General features: G+C 50.1%; 1 protein-coding gene and 1 long non-coding RNA gene across 2 annotated transcripts; both read right to left on the bottom strand.

The window, feature by feature from the left end:
• Positions 1-2,397: 2,397 nt before the first annotated feature.
• Six1 (SIX homeobox 1) lies at positions 2,398-7,261 on the bottom strand. The gene is made up of 2 exons (XM_076922022.1): positions 6,406-7,261; positions 2,398-4,420 (listed from the first exon to the last, which is right to left on the bottom strand). The coding sequence occupies exons 1-2, from the start codon at positions 6,963-6,965 to the stop codon at positions 4,126-4,128; spliced, it is 855 nt and encodes a 284-aa protein (XP_076778137.1). The 5' UTR covers positions 6,966-7,261; the 3' UTR covers positions 2,398-4,125.
• Positions 7,262-9,458: 2,197 nt separating this feature from the next.
• On the bottom strand, positions 9,459-13,099 carry LOC143437110 (uncharacterized). The gene is made up of 2 exons (XR_013106777.1): positions 11,430-13,099; positions 9,459-10,752 (listed from the first exon to the last, which is right to left on the bottom strand). It is a non-coding gene; the product is annotated as an uncharacterized LOC143437110 (long non-coding RNA).
• Positions 13,100-13,887: the final 788 nt, after the last annotated feature.

The raw sequence follows: 13,887 nt of genomic DNA, 5'->3' as shown, positions 1-13,887 counted from the left end.
ACAGAGGGAAGAGGGAGCTGCCCCCGGGAGCCACCCGAACACACTGTGGAAACAAAGCGACGACTCTGCCCTAAAAGAAATACTTTAGAAGCCAGGGTACGTCTTGCCGGCCTGCACAGGTGGGGACTAATTCCTAAATAGGCCAGCTCCCTGATAGGCACTGCCTGGCCAGCGCCTAGTAAGGCGTTTAAGTCACAGAGCCGAAGCCAAAGCTCCAGTCTTGTGGAAAGGGCCGCGGGGGAACCGGCCGCGGGACCGAGGCTGCGTGGACCGAGAGCGGACTGTCGAGGGCGTGGTTAGAAGCCCGGGAGCGCTGACACTTGCTCTAGGAACCTCTTGCAGCCAGGGGATCTACCCCACTTAGGGCCGAGTGTCACCCCGCCGCGGAGCGTCCTGTGCCACTCATGTGCGCTAGGAACTCATCAGCGAGGCCGAGCCTTGAGTCTGGGAGATGTCCCAGGACCCCCAGGACGACAGCTGTATTGTCCCACGAGGCCCAGCCCAAGGCCTCCTCTTTTCCCTTGAGGCCAGCCTGGTCTCTGCTCTCGGGGACTTCGCAGGAGTCCATCAAGTCCCTGCGCCTGGAGCTGCCATAGGATCCGGGTTCGGAGACAGGTGCGATTGTCTTTGGAAGCCACAGGGAGCAGAGACTGTCCTTGTGGTCTCAGTGCTCCAGGACTGCTCTTGCCTCCTCAGTGCAGAGTGGCACCAACTGCCTCCCGAGCAGGCAGATAACAGACGCCCGCCACCCTCCACCACAGTTCTCTGCAGCAAAAGAAGCCTCTCGATCCTGGGTTTGGAGTCCTGCCCGTGGGCCAAGCAAGAGACTTTCAGGCGTGGGAGGCCTCTATGAAGGCGGCCTCTGCAAAACCGGAGGGCCGCTGCGCAGGGGTGCCTGGCCCTTAGTGTTGGCCAATTAGCACGGTTCCACTGGGCGCTTCCAACCCATCTCCAGATGAAGATTAGGCTGTCCTTGCCTAGAAAATAAGTTTAATACCTCCTGCTACCAACTCCAGAGGTCTTGAATCCAAGTTCTTGAGTCCCTATTATTTGCTAAGCCAAAGATTCAGAAAATGCTGGCCAAACCCCTTGGCCTCCAAATACTTAGGAAGCTTCTTTCTCAGCCAGGGGGTCACAGAGAGAAGAAAGCCAGATCCCAACGACCTTATATTAAGATTAAAGACATTTTAGAAAATATCATTCGATTTGGTGAGGTTTTTTTTTCTTTGTTTTGTTTTTGTTGCTTTTTTTTTCCTCACTTGGCAAATTCTGTGAAGTTTCGTCCTAAAACCACTTTATTTACAAGTGCCTGCTCATTATTTTTGGCTATTGCTATGAAATTCTGGGGAAGAAACGAAAAGTGGCTCTAAATTCAGTTAAACTTTGACTCCGAGAAGGTAAATTGGCCCCTCAACAGCTGGTTCTCTAAGATTTCCTCGAGGGAAAACAAATATGATTAGTTCCCCCCTAATGATCGCTCTAAAAATGATTGCCAAGAAAACTAAGAGCAATATCCAGCTTTCTCGCCTCCTCCGGCTTGTCCCGCTCTTAGCCAGACTGAGCGGAGAATGGCGGGGAGAGACAGACTGCAATTTCTTATTAAACACATCTGGAATATGCACATTCTGGATCGGGTGCCAGGGATTTTACAAAGAGTTTATGACTATGACAGAAAACGAGTTTACAAGCAGTAATCACGGGGGCTTTTACAGGACCGGCCGTCTTAGCTGCTAGCCAGACCTGCAGACTTTTCCAAGATCTACCAACCAAGCGAGCAGGAAGTGGGTCGGCGCGCCCTGGGAGACAGAACTTCCACGACTCTAAAATTATGCCAAGAGGAGCTGCAAGAGTTGGGGGTAGTCAGAGTAGGAAGCGAGGGCATGTAAGAAATTAAAGTAATTGGCCCTTCCTTATTTTCCAGAGAGATTTCCGCGGTCTCTTTTGAAGCTTGTCAGGGTCACTGAAAGCTATCTTTGTGCCGGGTGTTTGTTTTGGGGAGTGAATGTGAAGAATGTGTGGAGATTCCCTGTGAGAGCCCCTCCTGCAGAGGGTGGCATTTCTCCGTGGCCCAAGACGCGGAGAATAAACACCCTAGTGACTTAAATAAACACCGACTTAATGATCCAAAACACTAACAAGGGAGAATGGGACCCGGAGCTCCCAGCCCAAATGATGGTCTCTGTGTGCACATCTGTCCATCACCAAGGGAAAATGACTTTATAAGTAAAAGTGACTATATTTAAAAGCACAGTGACCATTTCTCTTTTGAACTCAAAACAATCCAACAATCAAAAAAACCCTCATTATAGGAGAGCCTTAATTTCACACACACACTCTCTCTCTCTCTCTCTCTCTCTCTCTCTCTCTCTCTCTCTCTCTTCAGTCAAAAACAATATGGAAAGATAAGAAAGAAATATATTAATATTGACACTTACAGACAAGGAAAAATCAAAATTATGAAACTGTCATGTCAGAAAATAAACTCTCTCTGGGGAACAATATTTTACAAAGCATGAGCAGCAAGCCAATCCTGTTATCCTGAGTAGAATTTTAATAAATAATGCCATTTGCTTCACTAGTTTTAAAAGCTAAATACATAAGATACATCATTTTGCCCCAGGCAAAAAGAACATGGAGCCTTCATGATTACTGGGATTTTTTTTTGGACACTATCTGACAAAAGAGCTTCCAATGGCCTGCGTTTTTATTTGTACAAATCAATCCATAATTTTAAATTCTTATTCGAGTTCCCTTTAAAATAAAAAACAGATAAATTACGTTTACTTTCACAGTCTTTTCATAAGTTGCTAACACCGAAGAGCCAAGCTAACATATGAAGGCTGTGGAGAAGAAACAGTGGTAAACAAAACTGCATTTCTAAATAACAAAAATAAATAAATACCCGAGGCTAAATTTCTTTTCTTTAGTCATATTGTTAACCTAGCCACTATCCTCTTGGTTTCAGGTGATAAGACTTCAAAAATACCCTGCAATTCATGACTACTACTAAGAAAGCAAGAAAACTTGTTTTTCAACAGGCCCGGTGACAGCAATACACAACTCACCTTTCAGAGACAGAATCAAACTCCTGCTGGGCTACTGAGTTTTAATGTAGACTGGTTTAGGTACAATAGAAATGAAGCCTAAAAACACACGCTCTTTTAGTAACAAATACCAGACTGCCAGATTTGTTGGCACCCCCTTGCAAGTAGAAACTAGGAGTAGCAGAGCCCTCTGGACAGAGGCAGCCTAAAGATAGGAAAGTCTCTGAGGAAGAAGTGATGACATTTAGGAAATCAGGTTTTCCCCCTCCCTCGTTGGTACATATTTAGAGTTTGTCATAAAAGTTTAAAAACAAAAACAACAAGAAAACGATCACCAAAGCCCCCATTAAAATTGACAATAGTTGTGTCACTAACATGGCTGCTACTCTAGCCGCCTCCCATAGAGAGCATTAAGACATTTAGGCACTTGTTTCCCTCACTAATACTGCTCTTTTATTTTAATCTACATAAAATTATTTAACACTAAATATGAAAAATGTAAACTTAATCTTCCCATCAAAAAACAGTTGTGATTATAGTTTTCCTATTCATCTTAAGAAGGCAGCCAGTTCCCCTCAGACTGAGGTTTTCATTATTTTGATATCTCTCTCTCTCTCTCTCTCTCTCTCTCTCTCTCTCTCTCTCTCTCTCTCTCTCTCTCTCCATTTCCTTTTCCTCTTCCCTAAACCGTTTCTCCATAAATAAATTAAAAGAATATAATTAAAATCCAGTTGATTTGTAATTTCTGTTCACAAAAAGGAGGAGGAGGAAGAAGAGGAAGAGGTGGAAGAAGGGATGCCCGGGTCGCCCAGAATGAAGCCTGGGTGGTTCTGTTGTTTCCTGACCTTTTAGTGGGAGGGGAAATGCAAGGGTTTTAAGAGTCGGGAGAGTCTGCTCAGCTGAGATCGCTGTTGGTTGTAATTTTTAAAAAGACAGTTGTGAAAGCCTGTGGTTCCTCTCTGCGCCAAGAACCCCAGAAACAAGCTGCAGAACTGTCCCTGGCGTCTATGTACAAGTGCCCCTAGATGCTCTGGTTGGTTGCTGCTCCGGTCATCCCTTCAAGGCCCCAGTATCTCTTCACTTAGGAACCCAAGTCTACCAGACTGGAGGTGAGTGGGCCCAGTAGAGAGTCTTGGAGCTGGTGCTGATGGGCCTGCAGGCCGTGGCTGGGCTGTGAGGCTGTCAGGCCTGGAAGAGAATAGTTTGAGCTCCTGGCGTGACCCATATTGCTCTGGAGCAGAAGGACCGAGTTCTGGTCTGGACTCTGGGGAGGTGAGAATTCCTCTTCTGAGCTGGACATGAGCGGCTTGCCCCCTTCCAGAGGAGAGAGTTGATTCTGCTTGTTGGAGGACGAGTTATTGTTTTCGGTGTTCTCCCTGAGAAAATAGAGGACAACGCCATATGGTTAAAAGAAGTTGTTGGGTTTTTTTTTTTTTTTAACTGTGAGATGAAGGGAGGGGAGCTGGAAGGAGAAAAGGGCCGTTGTGCAATCTGTCACCAACCCAAATGGAGGAGCTCTGCCTCCCACCCAGCCCCAAGGGTCATGGGGGAGGTGACGAGGCGGCCTATAGAAATGGGGGGGCTGCTGCCTGGAGATAGCTCCTTCTCTTCTGTACATCTCACAGTCGGATGAGCCAGGTTTATTTAAAATAAGCAAAAAAAATGTGTTTTCAGTTTTGTTCAAGCAGCTATGTTTACGTGCCTATTAGCCCATACTTCCAAGTAACTGTTTGGAAGCCTTCCGACAAATGGTTGTTGCGATAAAAAAATGATCAGGAAACAAACTGCCTTGCCGTGACCTAAGTCAATTGCCTGCCTCCATCTGAGGAAACAATTAGATGACCAGTTTCCCTGCCCCTATCCGGAGACTGGGGTTCCAGAGACCTAGGGACAGGTCATGGGAAGTCGTACCCAGAGAGGCCCAGTGACCTGGGTAAACACAGGGAGCTTAGTCTCTCGGATTTCACCCGAGAGTGGGCCCTCGCTTGGCTTCAGGGACCAGCCGTTTTGTAAACGAAAGAGTAGCTGGAACCGTGCAACCTCTGTTTCATGGCACCTAGTTCATTCCTCTGCCCCTCCTGCTCTCCTCTGGAGCTGGTCGCCCACAATTCAGAGTGTCCCACCCTTTCACAGCCGGGCAAACTTCGCTGCCCCGCCCCGGCTGGACTCCAGCAGACCCCGTGGGGCCGAGTGTCAGTCCCCGCACCCTGTCTTAGTCAACTTTAGGACAGCTCGCTCTTCTTCCTTTCCAGCGCTGGCGGCCACCCCGCGCCTAGCGCTCGCCCGCCTGCACACTCCCTTCCCAGCACTGTCTCTCTCTCTTTCGGAGATCCCCTTTCCACGGAATTTAGGCAGGCTCTGTGGCTTCCCCACCTAGAGGGAATCCTGGAAGCAAGATCTTCGGCCCCCGGGCTGCCAGTGAACAAAGGCGAGCACAGCGGGGCTCTGCGCCCGGCTCCCCAACCTTTCCGCCCCGCGCGCCTCCGAACCTCCGCCAGAAGCTCCGCAGCGAACCTCTCGGGCGGAGCAGCCGCCGCGTCTGCGCGAGCACGGGAGGGAGGGCGGGAGACTTCCTTTCCTTTCCTCCCCCTTCTTCTTCGTCGTCTTTTTTTTTTAAACCTTTGCTTCCGAGCTCCCGAGCAGGGGAAGCCAGCGACTGGAGCCCTTCTCCTCTCCCGCAGCGGCAGCAGCGGGGCCGGAGAAAGCAACCGGCCACGCACGAGGGAGCGCGGCAGGCGGCAGTCTTCTCCCAGCTTGGGGCCTCTGATAGGACACCCAGCAGCGACACCCCCAGAGCTCCCTTTCCAGGGTATTTCTTTTTACAAGACTCCTCCCTTTGTCAAACTAGCGCTGAATGAAGCAGAACGCTCCTCCGTAGACTAGCCGGAGAGAATGAGCAAAGAGCCGGGAGGTACAGGGGGCCGAGCGTTCGACTCAGACTAGCTTCAAGCCGGAGCGAAAGGGCGGAGGTTCGAGACCCTCCGCCATACCGAACCGCTTCCCTCGCGATATCAAGCAATACCCCCCCCCCCTTCCTCTGATCTACAAACTCCTTGGCTACCCCCTCTCTTCGCCGCAGCCAGCCAGAAGGGCATGAAACAAACTCAGCGCCGACAATTCGCGACACTCTTCCCCACGCGCGGGTGCTCCACGCAAACGCGGCCCAGTCCCTAGCAGACAAACTCAAGAGTTCATGAACTTTTACTGCAGCGTCGCCTAGGCCTGGGCGCCGCCCCACCGACCTCGGCCGGGGAGCAGCGGGTGGGGAGCCGGTGGCGACGCCTGCGGGGGGGGGGGGCAAAAGGGAGCGAAGGGTGAGACTTGTCGGGGTCACCCGAACCTGGGCAAGCACGCCGCGTACCTTTCCTTGGCCTCGGCAGCCCGGTCTCTTTGCCTCCGGTTCTTAAACCAGTTGCTGACCTGGGTGGTGGTGAGGCCGGTGGCCTCGGCCAGCTCCCGCTTCTCCCGCGGCGAAGGGTAGGGGTTGTGCGCGTACCACTCCCGCAGCACGCCCCGAGACTTCTCCTTAAAGCAGTAGCTGGTCTCCTCGCCATCCCAGATGGTACGCGGCAACGGGAATTTTCGGCGCACCCTATATTTGCCCACGGCACCCAGGGGTCGGCCGCGAAGTTTCTCGGCCTCCACGTAGTGCGCTTTCAGCCACAACTGCTGCAGTTTAGGGTGGTTGTGAGGCGAGAACTGATGGCTCTCCAGGATCTTGTAGAGCTCGCGGAAGTTGCCGCGGTGGAAGGCGACTACCGCCTTGGCCTTGAGCACGCTCTCGTTCTTGTGCAGGTGATCGCAGGCGGGTAACGACCACAAGAACCTGCCCAGGCGTTCCAGGTTCCCTCCTTGCTGCAGAACCTCGCACACGCACGCCACTTGCTCTTGCGTAAAGCCAAACGACGGCAGCATCGACATGGCTGGCGCTGCCGGGGCGCACGGGCCCGGGCGCACGCGGCAGTGAGCTGAGCTGGGAGAGCAGGGGGCGGCTGCCGCGGGGAGGGGGGCGCGGCTGCTCCTAACCCCCTCCCTAGGCTTGGCGCCGGGACCAGTTGGACCTTTGGCGGGTGGGAGGCGAAGGAAGACGAAGAGAAGCAGGGGCGTGCTAGATTCCGAGTGGCTGGCGCACTCTGCAGCCTTCCGGGCCTCGCTGGCTCCCGCCTGCCGCCGGGTGGATGCTGCTAGTTGCCGGGGAACTTGGTTTCTGTTCTCCCCGCAGCGGCCTTAAAGCGCGCAGCGTCCCCGGCACTCTGATTGGCTGCGAGCGGCGCCTATCCGAAGCTGGCCAGCCTGAGCGCCGCCCGGCCAGGCAGCAAAGCCGCGCCGCCCTGCCGCCCCGCGTGGGGAGGGCGAAGGTGCTGAGCCCTGGGATAAGGAGTGGTGGGAGGAGAAGGATTCGGAGAGGTGGGAAGTGAGGTGGGGTCGGGAGGAGGGAACTCGGGTGCTGAAAAGGGTGGTGACCAAAGTCAGGACCTTACAAGCGGCGCCCTCTTTGGTGTCACCTAAGGGGAGCCTCACGCACCACCTCAACACAAATCAATGACTGCAGACGTTCTAATGATCCTCTTCGCCATAGTCTTATCCCTGTCTCTTGCAGTCTTGGCTTTTCCCGGTGAGCTCATATTTAATTACCTTAATGTTGAGATGAATAAATAATGGATTGATGAATAGCTTATGGAATGAGATAAATAATACAAGAGGAGACTAGGGTTCTGTGCTGCAGCCATTCAGAGAGTGGCTTCTTCCAGGTTTCCGATCCTGGAGCTGAAGCCAAACCTAGTCCCCCCACCCACCCACCCACACCCTTTCTCTTCCTAACCCCCAACACCTCCCAAAGGGCTCAAGGGCTCTGATCTGGGCAACATTCCTCTCATTCTCAAAGTGCCTCTAGAAGAGCGATCAGAAGGGTTGACCCTGGCACAGTAGCATGGAGACACCAGAGCTTCATTTGCAATTTAGTATCTTGAGGTCCATCTTGTATCTTAGACTCGGTTTCTCCATTTGTATCGTTGCGTTTTTCAATGCAACCTCTGCTAGCGATGGATGCCAAAAAGCTTTACTTTAGCAAAAAAAAAAAGGGGGGGGAACCTCATGCAAAGGGCGCTGAATGGGGTGTAAATTAAATAAAACTGTGTCCAGCTCCAATAACTGTCTGGCTGTAACATAATCTTTGCCCTGCTTTGAGAGGGACACTGCCCTCTAAGCTAGAACCACAGTGGCTCCAAGAAGATTAAATAAAGTTTGTGTGTGTGTGTGTGTGTGTGTGTGTGTGTGTGTGTGACAATGCTGGCCTATTTTGCTGCCAGCCAATGAGAGGCATCCTGCAATTTAAGTCCCATCATCTGCTATTTTGTTTCTGTGGGGAGAATGCTTAGTAAAAATGCACAAACAAATGAAGCTGTAATTATCTTAAGCCTCATTTGCACACCTTGTTCCAAAGCAATTATTAAAAAGATTTCGAAGACAATTAGCCTCTCTAAACAAAGATAATCTATTGTCAGTAGCTAAGACCGGCAACAGATAAGGACAATGTGTGGAGATAAGGGAAGCCAAATGGTGGAGGGAGAGGGACTTTATGGCCACACTTATCTCAGATTAGATAAGTTCAAAACAGAATTTTAAGTACACTTCAGAAATGCTTTTGATTTCACTGTGCCCTCTTAGGGAATGGCAGGGAGCAAACACTGGGCTCTTCAGATGTGCTTGTCTCCTTTCCGTGCTTTGATTCCATCTGCCCAAGAACCATTTGTGTTTTGAGATCTAAGTGAGAGAAGGGATTCCCTTTGTATTATTTATATGGTTTTAAAATAATGCACCCAGTCCAGTGCACCCTGCAACATGCATTTCAAGCTCATAAAGGGTTCCCACCTTGGGATTGTTTCCCTGGAGAGTAGTAAGTAGGCAGAAAACCTCTGCCCTCATGATCTTCCACACAATGCTTTCTGCTTCCTTGAAACTCCGTCTACCCTATGCAATTAAACCTTGGAAGCTGATGCTGATACATCGTTACCTTTAGGGTTGGGTTTTTTAATATGTAAAATGCATTTAATGGTGTTTATCATTTCAAAGGAGCTCCTGCCACATGGTATGCCTGATGACTTACTTTCTAAACTGGAAGCCTGGCACTGCTGAGCCCACGGCTGTGTGCCTGGTAATTTTCCCTCCCTGTCTTATTTTAGTGCTTATGACGTTTCAGATGAAGTCTTGGGGAACTGCAGTGTCCTGCCAAGAGGAATGTCTCTGCTTGGAACAGTGCTTATTGACATGGCAGCTGTGTGAGGACCAGAATGGGGACTTATACGGGCTCTCAAAGTCAGTACCCTAAAGTCTGGAACAAGTGTGCACAATTAAAATGGGGAAAAGGTTATAAGCACAATCACATCTCTTAAAATGCGGCAAACCAACCGTATGTTGTGTACAGCATATTCTTTGTAATTAATTGTCTCTGTAGTGAAGGGAGGCAAAACTCACGGATAAGTACAGGTATACATCTACAGAGGATAACAGGAGAGCAAGCGATAGCAGTGTATGACCACTATCTCCTCGGCATCTTCCAGAACCCCCTTCTTTTCATCTCCTGTTCAAAAGGAATCAGGACTATACCAGACACTGGTGACAAGTGGCAAGAGGAATTGCACAGGTGCTATGATAATAGCAGCGAGGTAAATGAGAACATTATTTTTTTTCTCAGAGGCGGGGCCCGGGTTTTGACACGCCAGAATACCCCTGCCCCTCCCCCTTATTGCATTTAATCCAATAGATCACTTAACTTAAAAGGAGAAGTGCTGTGTGCTTTGTACCAAGGAGCCTATCTGCTATTTGGATCCCTCGGTTAAGGAAACCAATTGTTATAAATGATAATTATTGGCTTGGATATATAAGGTTTCCCAAAATGGAACCTTTCACTGAAAACCACTAAAAGAGGTAAAATGACATGAATTTACAAACCACATAAACCAAATGATCCATTTTAAATCGCTCACAGAAAGGTTTGAGTTGTTCTGTAATGTAAAACCTTTGCTGTCAATGCAAATCGCATGAAAAGCAAAGATGCGGCAGGAATTTAAAGGGAACCCAACAACTCTAGCCCACTCGTGCTTAGTAGGTTGAAGTTGGGAGAGAGGCTCCTGAAGTCGGGTTTCAGCGCCCGATGCCTTTGACATACAGGTAATGAATGGCAGGTACACTTAAGCAGTGGACAGAAAAGTCAGGGAGAAAACAAGGGCTGACATAGGCCTTGGATCAAAACCCTGTATCTGGGACCTACTTTGCTTTTTTCCTGGCTTGAAGCAAGATGCCTTGAGGCTCCCAGTCGGGTTTCTTGGAGTTCCTTTACCATCAAAAAAGACTTGGGGCTCCTACCCTACGTACAGATTTGGAAGTCAATCTTCAATAAACTAGTGCCTGTCTCTCTGCAGCAGTGTGGAGACGCAGATCCAAACGGAGGCAACATTATTCATTTTTTCCCTCTGCTTTGATAGAAGCCGCTCATCCCCAGGGTCCTTGGGAACCCGGTTTAGATCCTAGGCGACATCACGGGAGCTGCTGCCCACCTGCCCTGTGCAGAGCGCCGTTGCCTGCGAGGGCTGAATAGGCCGAGGGATCAGGAAGGGAGATTTGCGGACCCAGAGAGGAGAAACTCAAAACCAGTCCATTAGTAAATGAGTTTTGTGTTGTCAAGGTTCTTTCCCATCCACTTGCTGTTCTGAAAAATAGATCACGTTTCGTTATCTTTAGTGGGAATCTGCAACGCGACACCGGATCCGCGCGGCCCCCGCCTCCCTCCCCCCTCCCACCCATCCTCTTTGCCTCGTTCTGCCTCGCTGAGGGGAGCCGTCCGGCCTCCTCGGCTTATTTCTGAACAATGAGGATTTGTCTGTAGTCCTAATGTATTTATGTATGGGAGTAGGGGGTGGTAGTGGCTTTCTCCTGGATGCGGGCAAGCATGGGGACAGAGGCTCCTGCTTCCGCGGTGCGAAAAGGCTAGGCTGGCCCAGGACGTCAGCCGACTGCCGCCTCCTCCCACACCTGGACAAACAGAACCAGCTGGAGTGCTACGCCTGAAACCCTGTGCTCTGTCCACCGCGTGCAGACTCGAAATGCCACCTCCATCTCTTCACCAACCAGAGAAACATAGAAGGGCAGATAAAATAGGATACCTCCAGACACACGCATCCTAGCAAAGAGGATGGGAGGGAGGGAGGCGGGGGCCGCGCGGATCCGGTGTTCTCTACCAATCTGAGTCTCCCTTCCCCTCCTCATACTGAAAACTCCCAGAGGGGAAAACGCAGGGGTGCTTGGCCCCTGCCTTTGGAAGGTACTGTGGTGTGCTTCGGTCTCATTCTTTACTACTCAAAGAAAAGTGGCTTATGTTGTTTGTACCTGAACTGTCGCTCCTTCGTTCACTCTCTCCTCCTGCTTCTTTGTCCCTTTGGTCTCCTCCTCTTCCTTTTTTCCAGCCCCTTCCCTTCTTCTCACGCCCTCCCCGCCCCACTTTGCTTATTTTTCTTAAGCTGCACACCGAGGAAGCTCAGCCTAGGGACACCAATGGTCAAGTCTGAACCAGAAAGAAGATCCCATTCAGCATGAGGCGGCCATCACCTTTCTGGAAAGTGAGGTGTCACGATCAGTCCTTAAGCCTGTAAGACACATTTCTCCTTAAACATTACATCGGAGTAAGTTTACAAAATGAAAACGCCCGCGAGTCCTTATCTTCCATTGGGTTTTCAATCAACTTTCCCTCCCTCTCTCTCAACTAATGTACAACCTGAGTATCACATCTGCCTAAGCTAGAAGAATTTCCTTTCGGGAGGTGAAAGCCTGCAGCTCCTCCTGTGCAGAGGAAAGTGCCACTGATGCTAATGCGGACTGACACTAAATAAACAGTTAGGGTGGACTGGAAAGATGGAGTTAATTATCCAGTGAGCTGCGTTTCGGCCTAGACCATCAGGGGCTGATTTGTTTTGGCTCTTACTCCAGGGAAGGAGACAAACCGCTTTCTTCTGCACATCTCTTTGGGATCCTGGTCATTCATATCTCGAACAAACAAAACAAAACCCACTATCCGGGTACTACCCCTTGAATTGTAACTCTCTTTATTAGACTTATACAGACTGCAAAAAAATGTATATAGAGAAATGCAAACATATTCCTAAGAGAAAAAATCAGGATGGTTAGGGACCTCAAAAAAAATTTTTTAACTCCCAGTTGTAAGGAAAGTAGTCAGTTTGTACCCTCGTATCTTTGTTTGGTTCTTTACAATCAATTTCTAAGTCTACATTTTATTGTTTGAAAAACTAAAATGTTAGTCTGCCTTTTGTCGTTCTCTCTCTCTCTCTCTCTCTCTCTCTCTCTCTCTCTCTCTCTCTCTCAAATCAGACTTTGTGAAATTTTAGATGCAATTAGATTTATTGTTTGCGTGATTCCCTGACTATCTGGTTTCCTCAGGTAAGCCTGTACTTATATATAAATCCTAGTAACTTAAAACGTCTCCCTCCCCAGTTTACCCCCCAACACACACACACACACACACACACACACACACACACACACACACACACACACACATTCTGATATTAATAATCCCTGGCTGCCCCTCTTTCCGGGTCATTACGGTACTGCTGGTCTCTAATCAATCCTAATGCGGTGGCAATTGGAGTCCCTGATGACTGCGGCTCGGATTTCTTGTAATGGCTCTACCACATTTTCCTGGACCTCTTTCTTTAACCTGAGATGCCAGGGGGACGAGTCCCTCCTCAGCTACTGATTACTTCAAGATGTGGGGGCTGGTTTGAACAGAAGGAGAAAGACACGCGCACAGTGTGGCCGCCACAGCCTGCAGGGATGAATAGACGTCTGCGCGCGGGGCAAACGCACCCGAATGCCTCTTACTGTTCTCTTTTCTTTCCTGCGTCATTGCCCAGGCCCAATTCGCCCTGGAGGACTGAAATGAAGACTTGTAGACTGTCTCCTCGCTACCGCCATCGCCACCCCTACCCTTGGTGTGCAGAAGCCTGGCTGTCTCTGGGCCCCTCCGCCCCTCCAGCTTTACAGAGTTTCACCTTAGCAGCGAGCTCCCACCCCACACTACCTCCCCCCCCACCCCACCCCCCGCGCGCCAGGCCTGCCTTTTACTGCTCCCCTACTTCTCAAAGCCAGCTCCTCTTCCCTCCCCTTCCTTCCCAGGAAGAGACCAGATTCTCCAATACTGGTTCAGACCCTTGACCTCTCTTTTTGCTCCTCGGTCCTATGGTAGCGTCTAAAGTTCTCAACTTGTTATAGACCCAAAACCCCGCTCTCAGCTTGGCCTGATTATGTCAGGACACTAGCCTTTCTTCCCCAAGCTCTGAAGGTCCGTCGCTGGGATACCTTAATCTGTAGGGGCAAAAGACTAACTCCTCTTTCTGACTGCTGGAAAGACAGAGCCAACAGCCACAGCTCTGTGCGGGGTCTCCCTCTCCCCAGTTCCTCGATCCGTTCCCCAAACCCTGGTCTAGGCTCAGCCCCCAGGCGATCGACACGTTCGCCGCATTCGTGTTCTTCCATTTCGCAGTCTAAAGCCATTTAGAGTAACCCGAGCCCAAGATAATTGCCACGTCTCTGCCGTGATACTTTTTAAAAACAGGGTAATGCTTCTGAATTGCGGAAGAAAGTGCTGCGGACAAATTGGGCGCTGAGCTGCCGAGATAGATGGCTTTGTTAGGAATGGCCAGTGGTTTGTGACTCAATTAGTTCATTGCTGGGAGCCGCCTGTGTTTGACAGAGAGGTCATCTCGAGGCGAATTCGTTCTATCGCTCCAGGGAGCAAGAAGGAGTTCCTTCCATCCAGGGTGCGGGATCA

The sequence above is a fragment of the Arvicanthis niloticus genome, chromosome 23 (genome assembly GCF_011762505.2).
Source record: "Arvicanthis niloticus isolate mArvNil1 chromosome 23, mArvNil1.pat.X, whole genome shotgun sequence".
Lineage (NCBI taxonomy): Eukaryota > Metazoa > Chordata > Mammalia > Rodentia > Muridae > Arvicanthis > Arvicanthis niloticus.
This window is presented reverse-complemented; position numbering and strand designations above follow the sequence as displayed.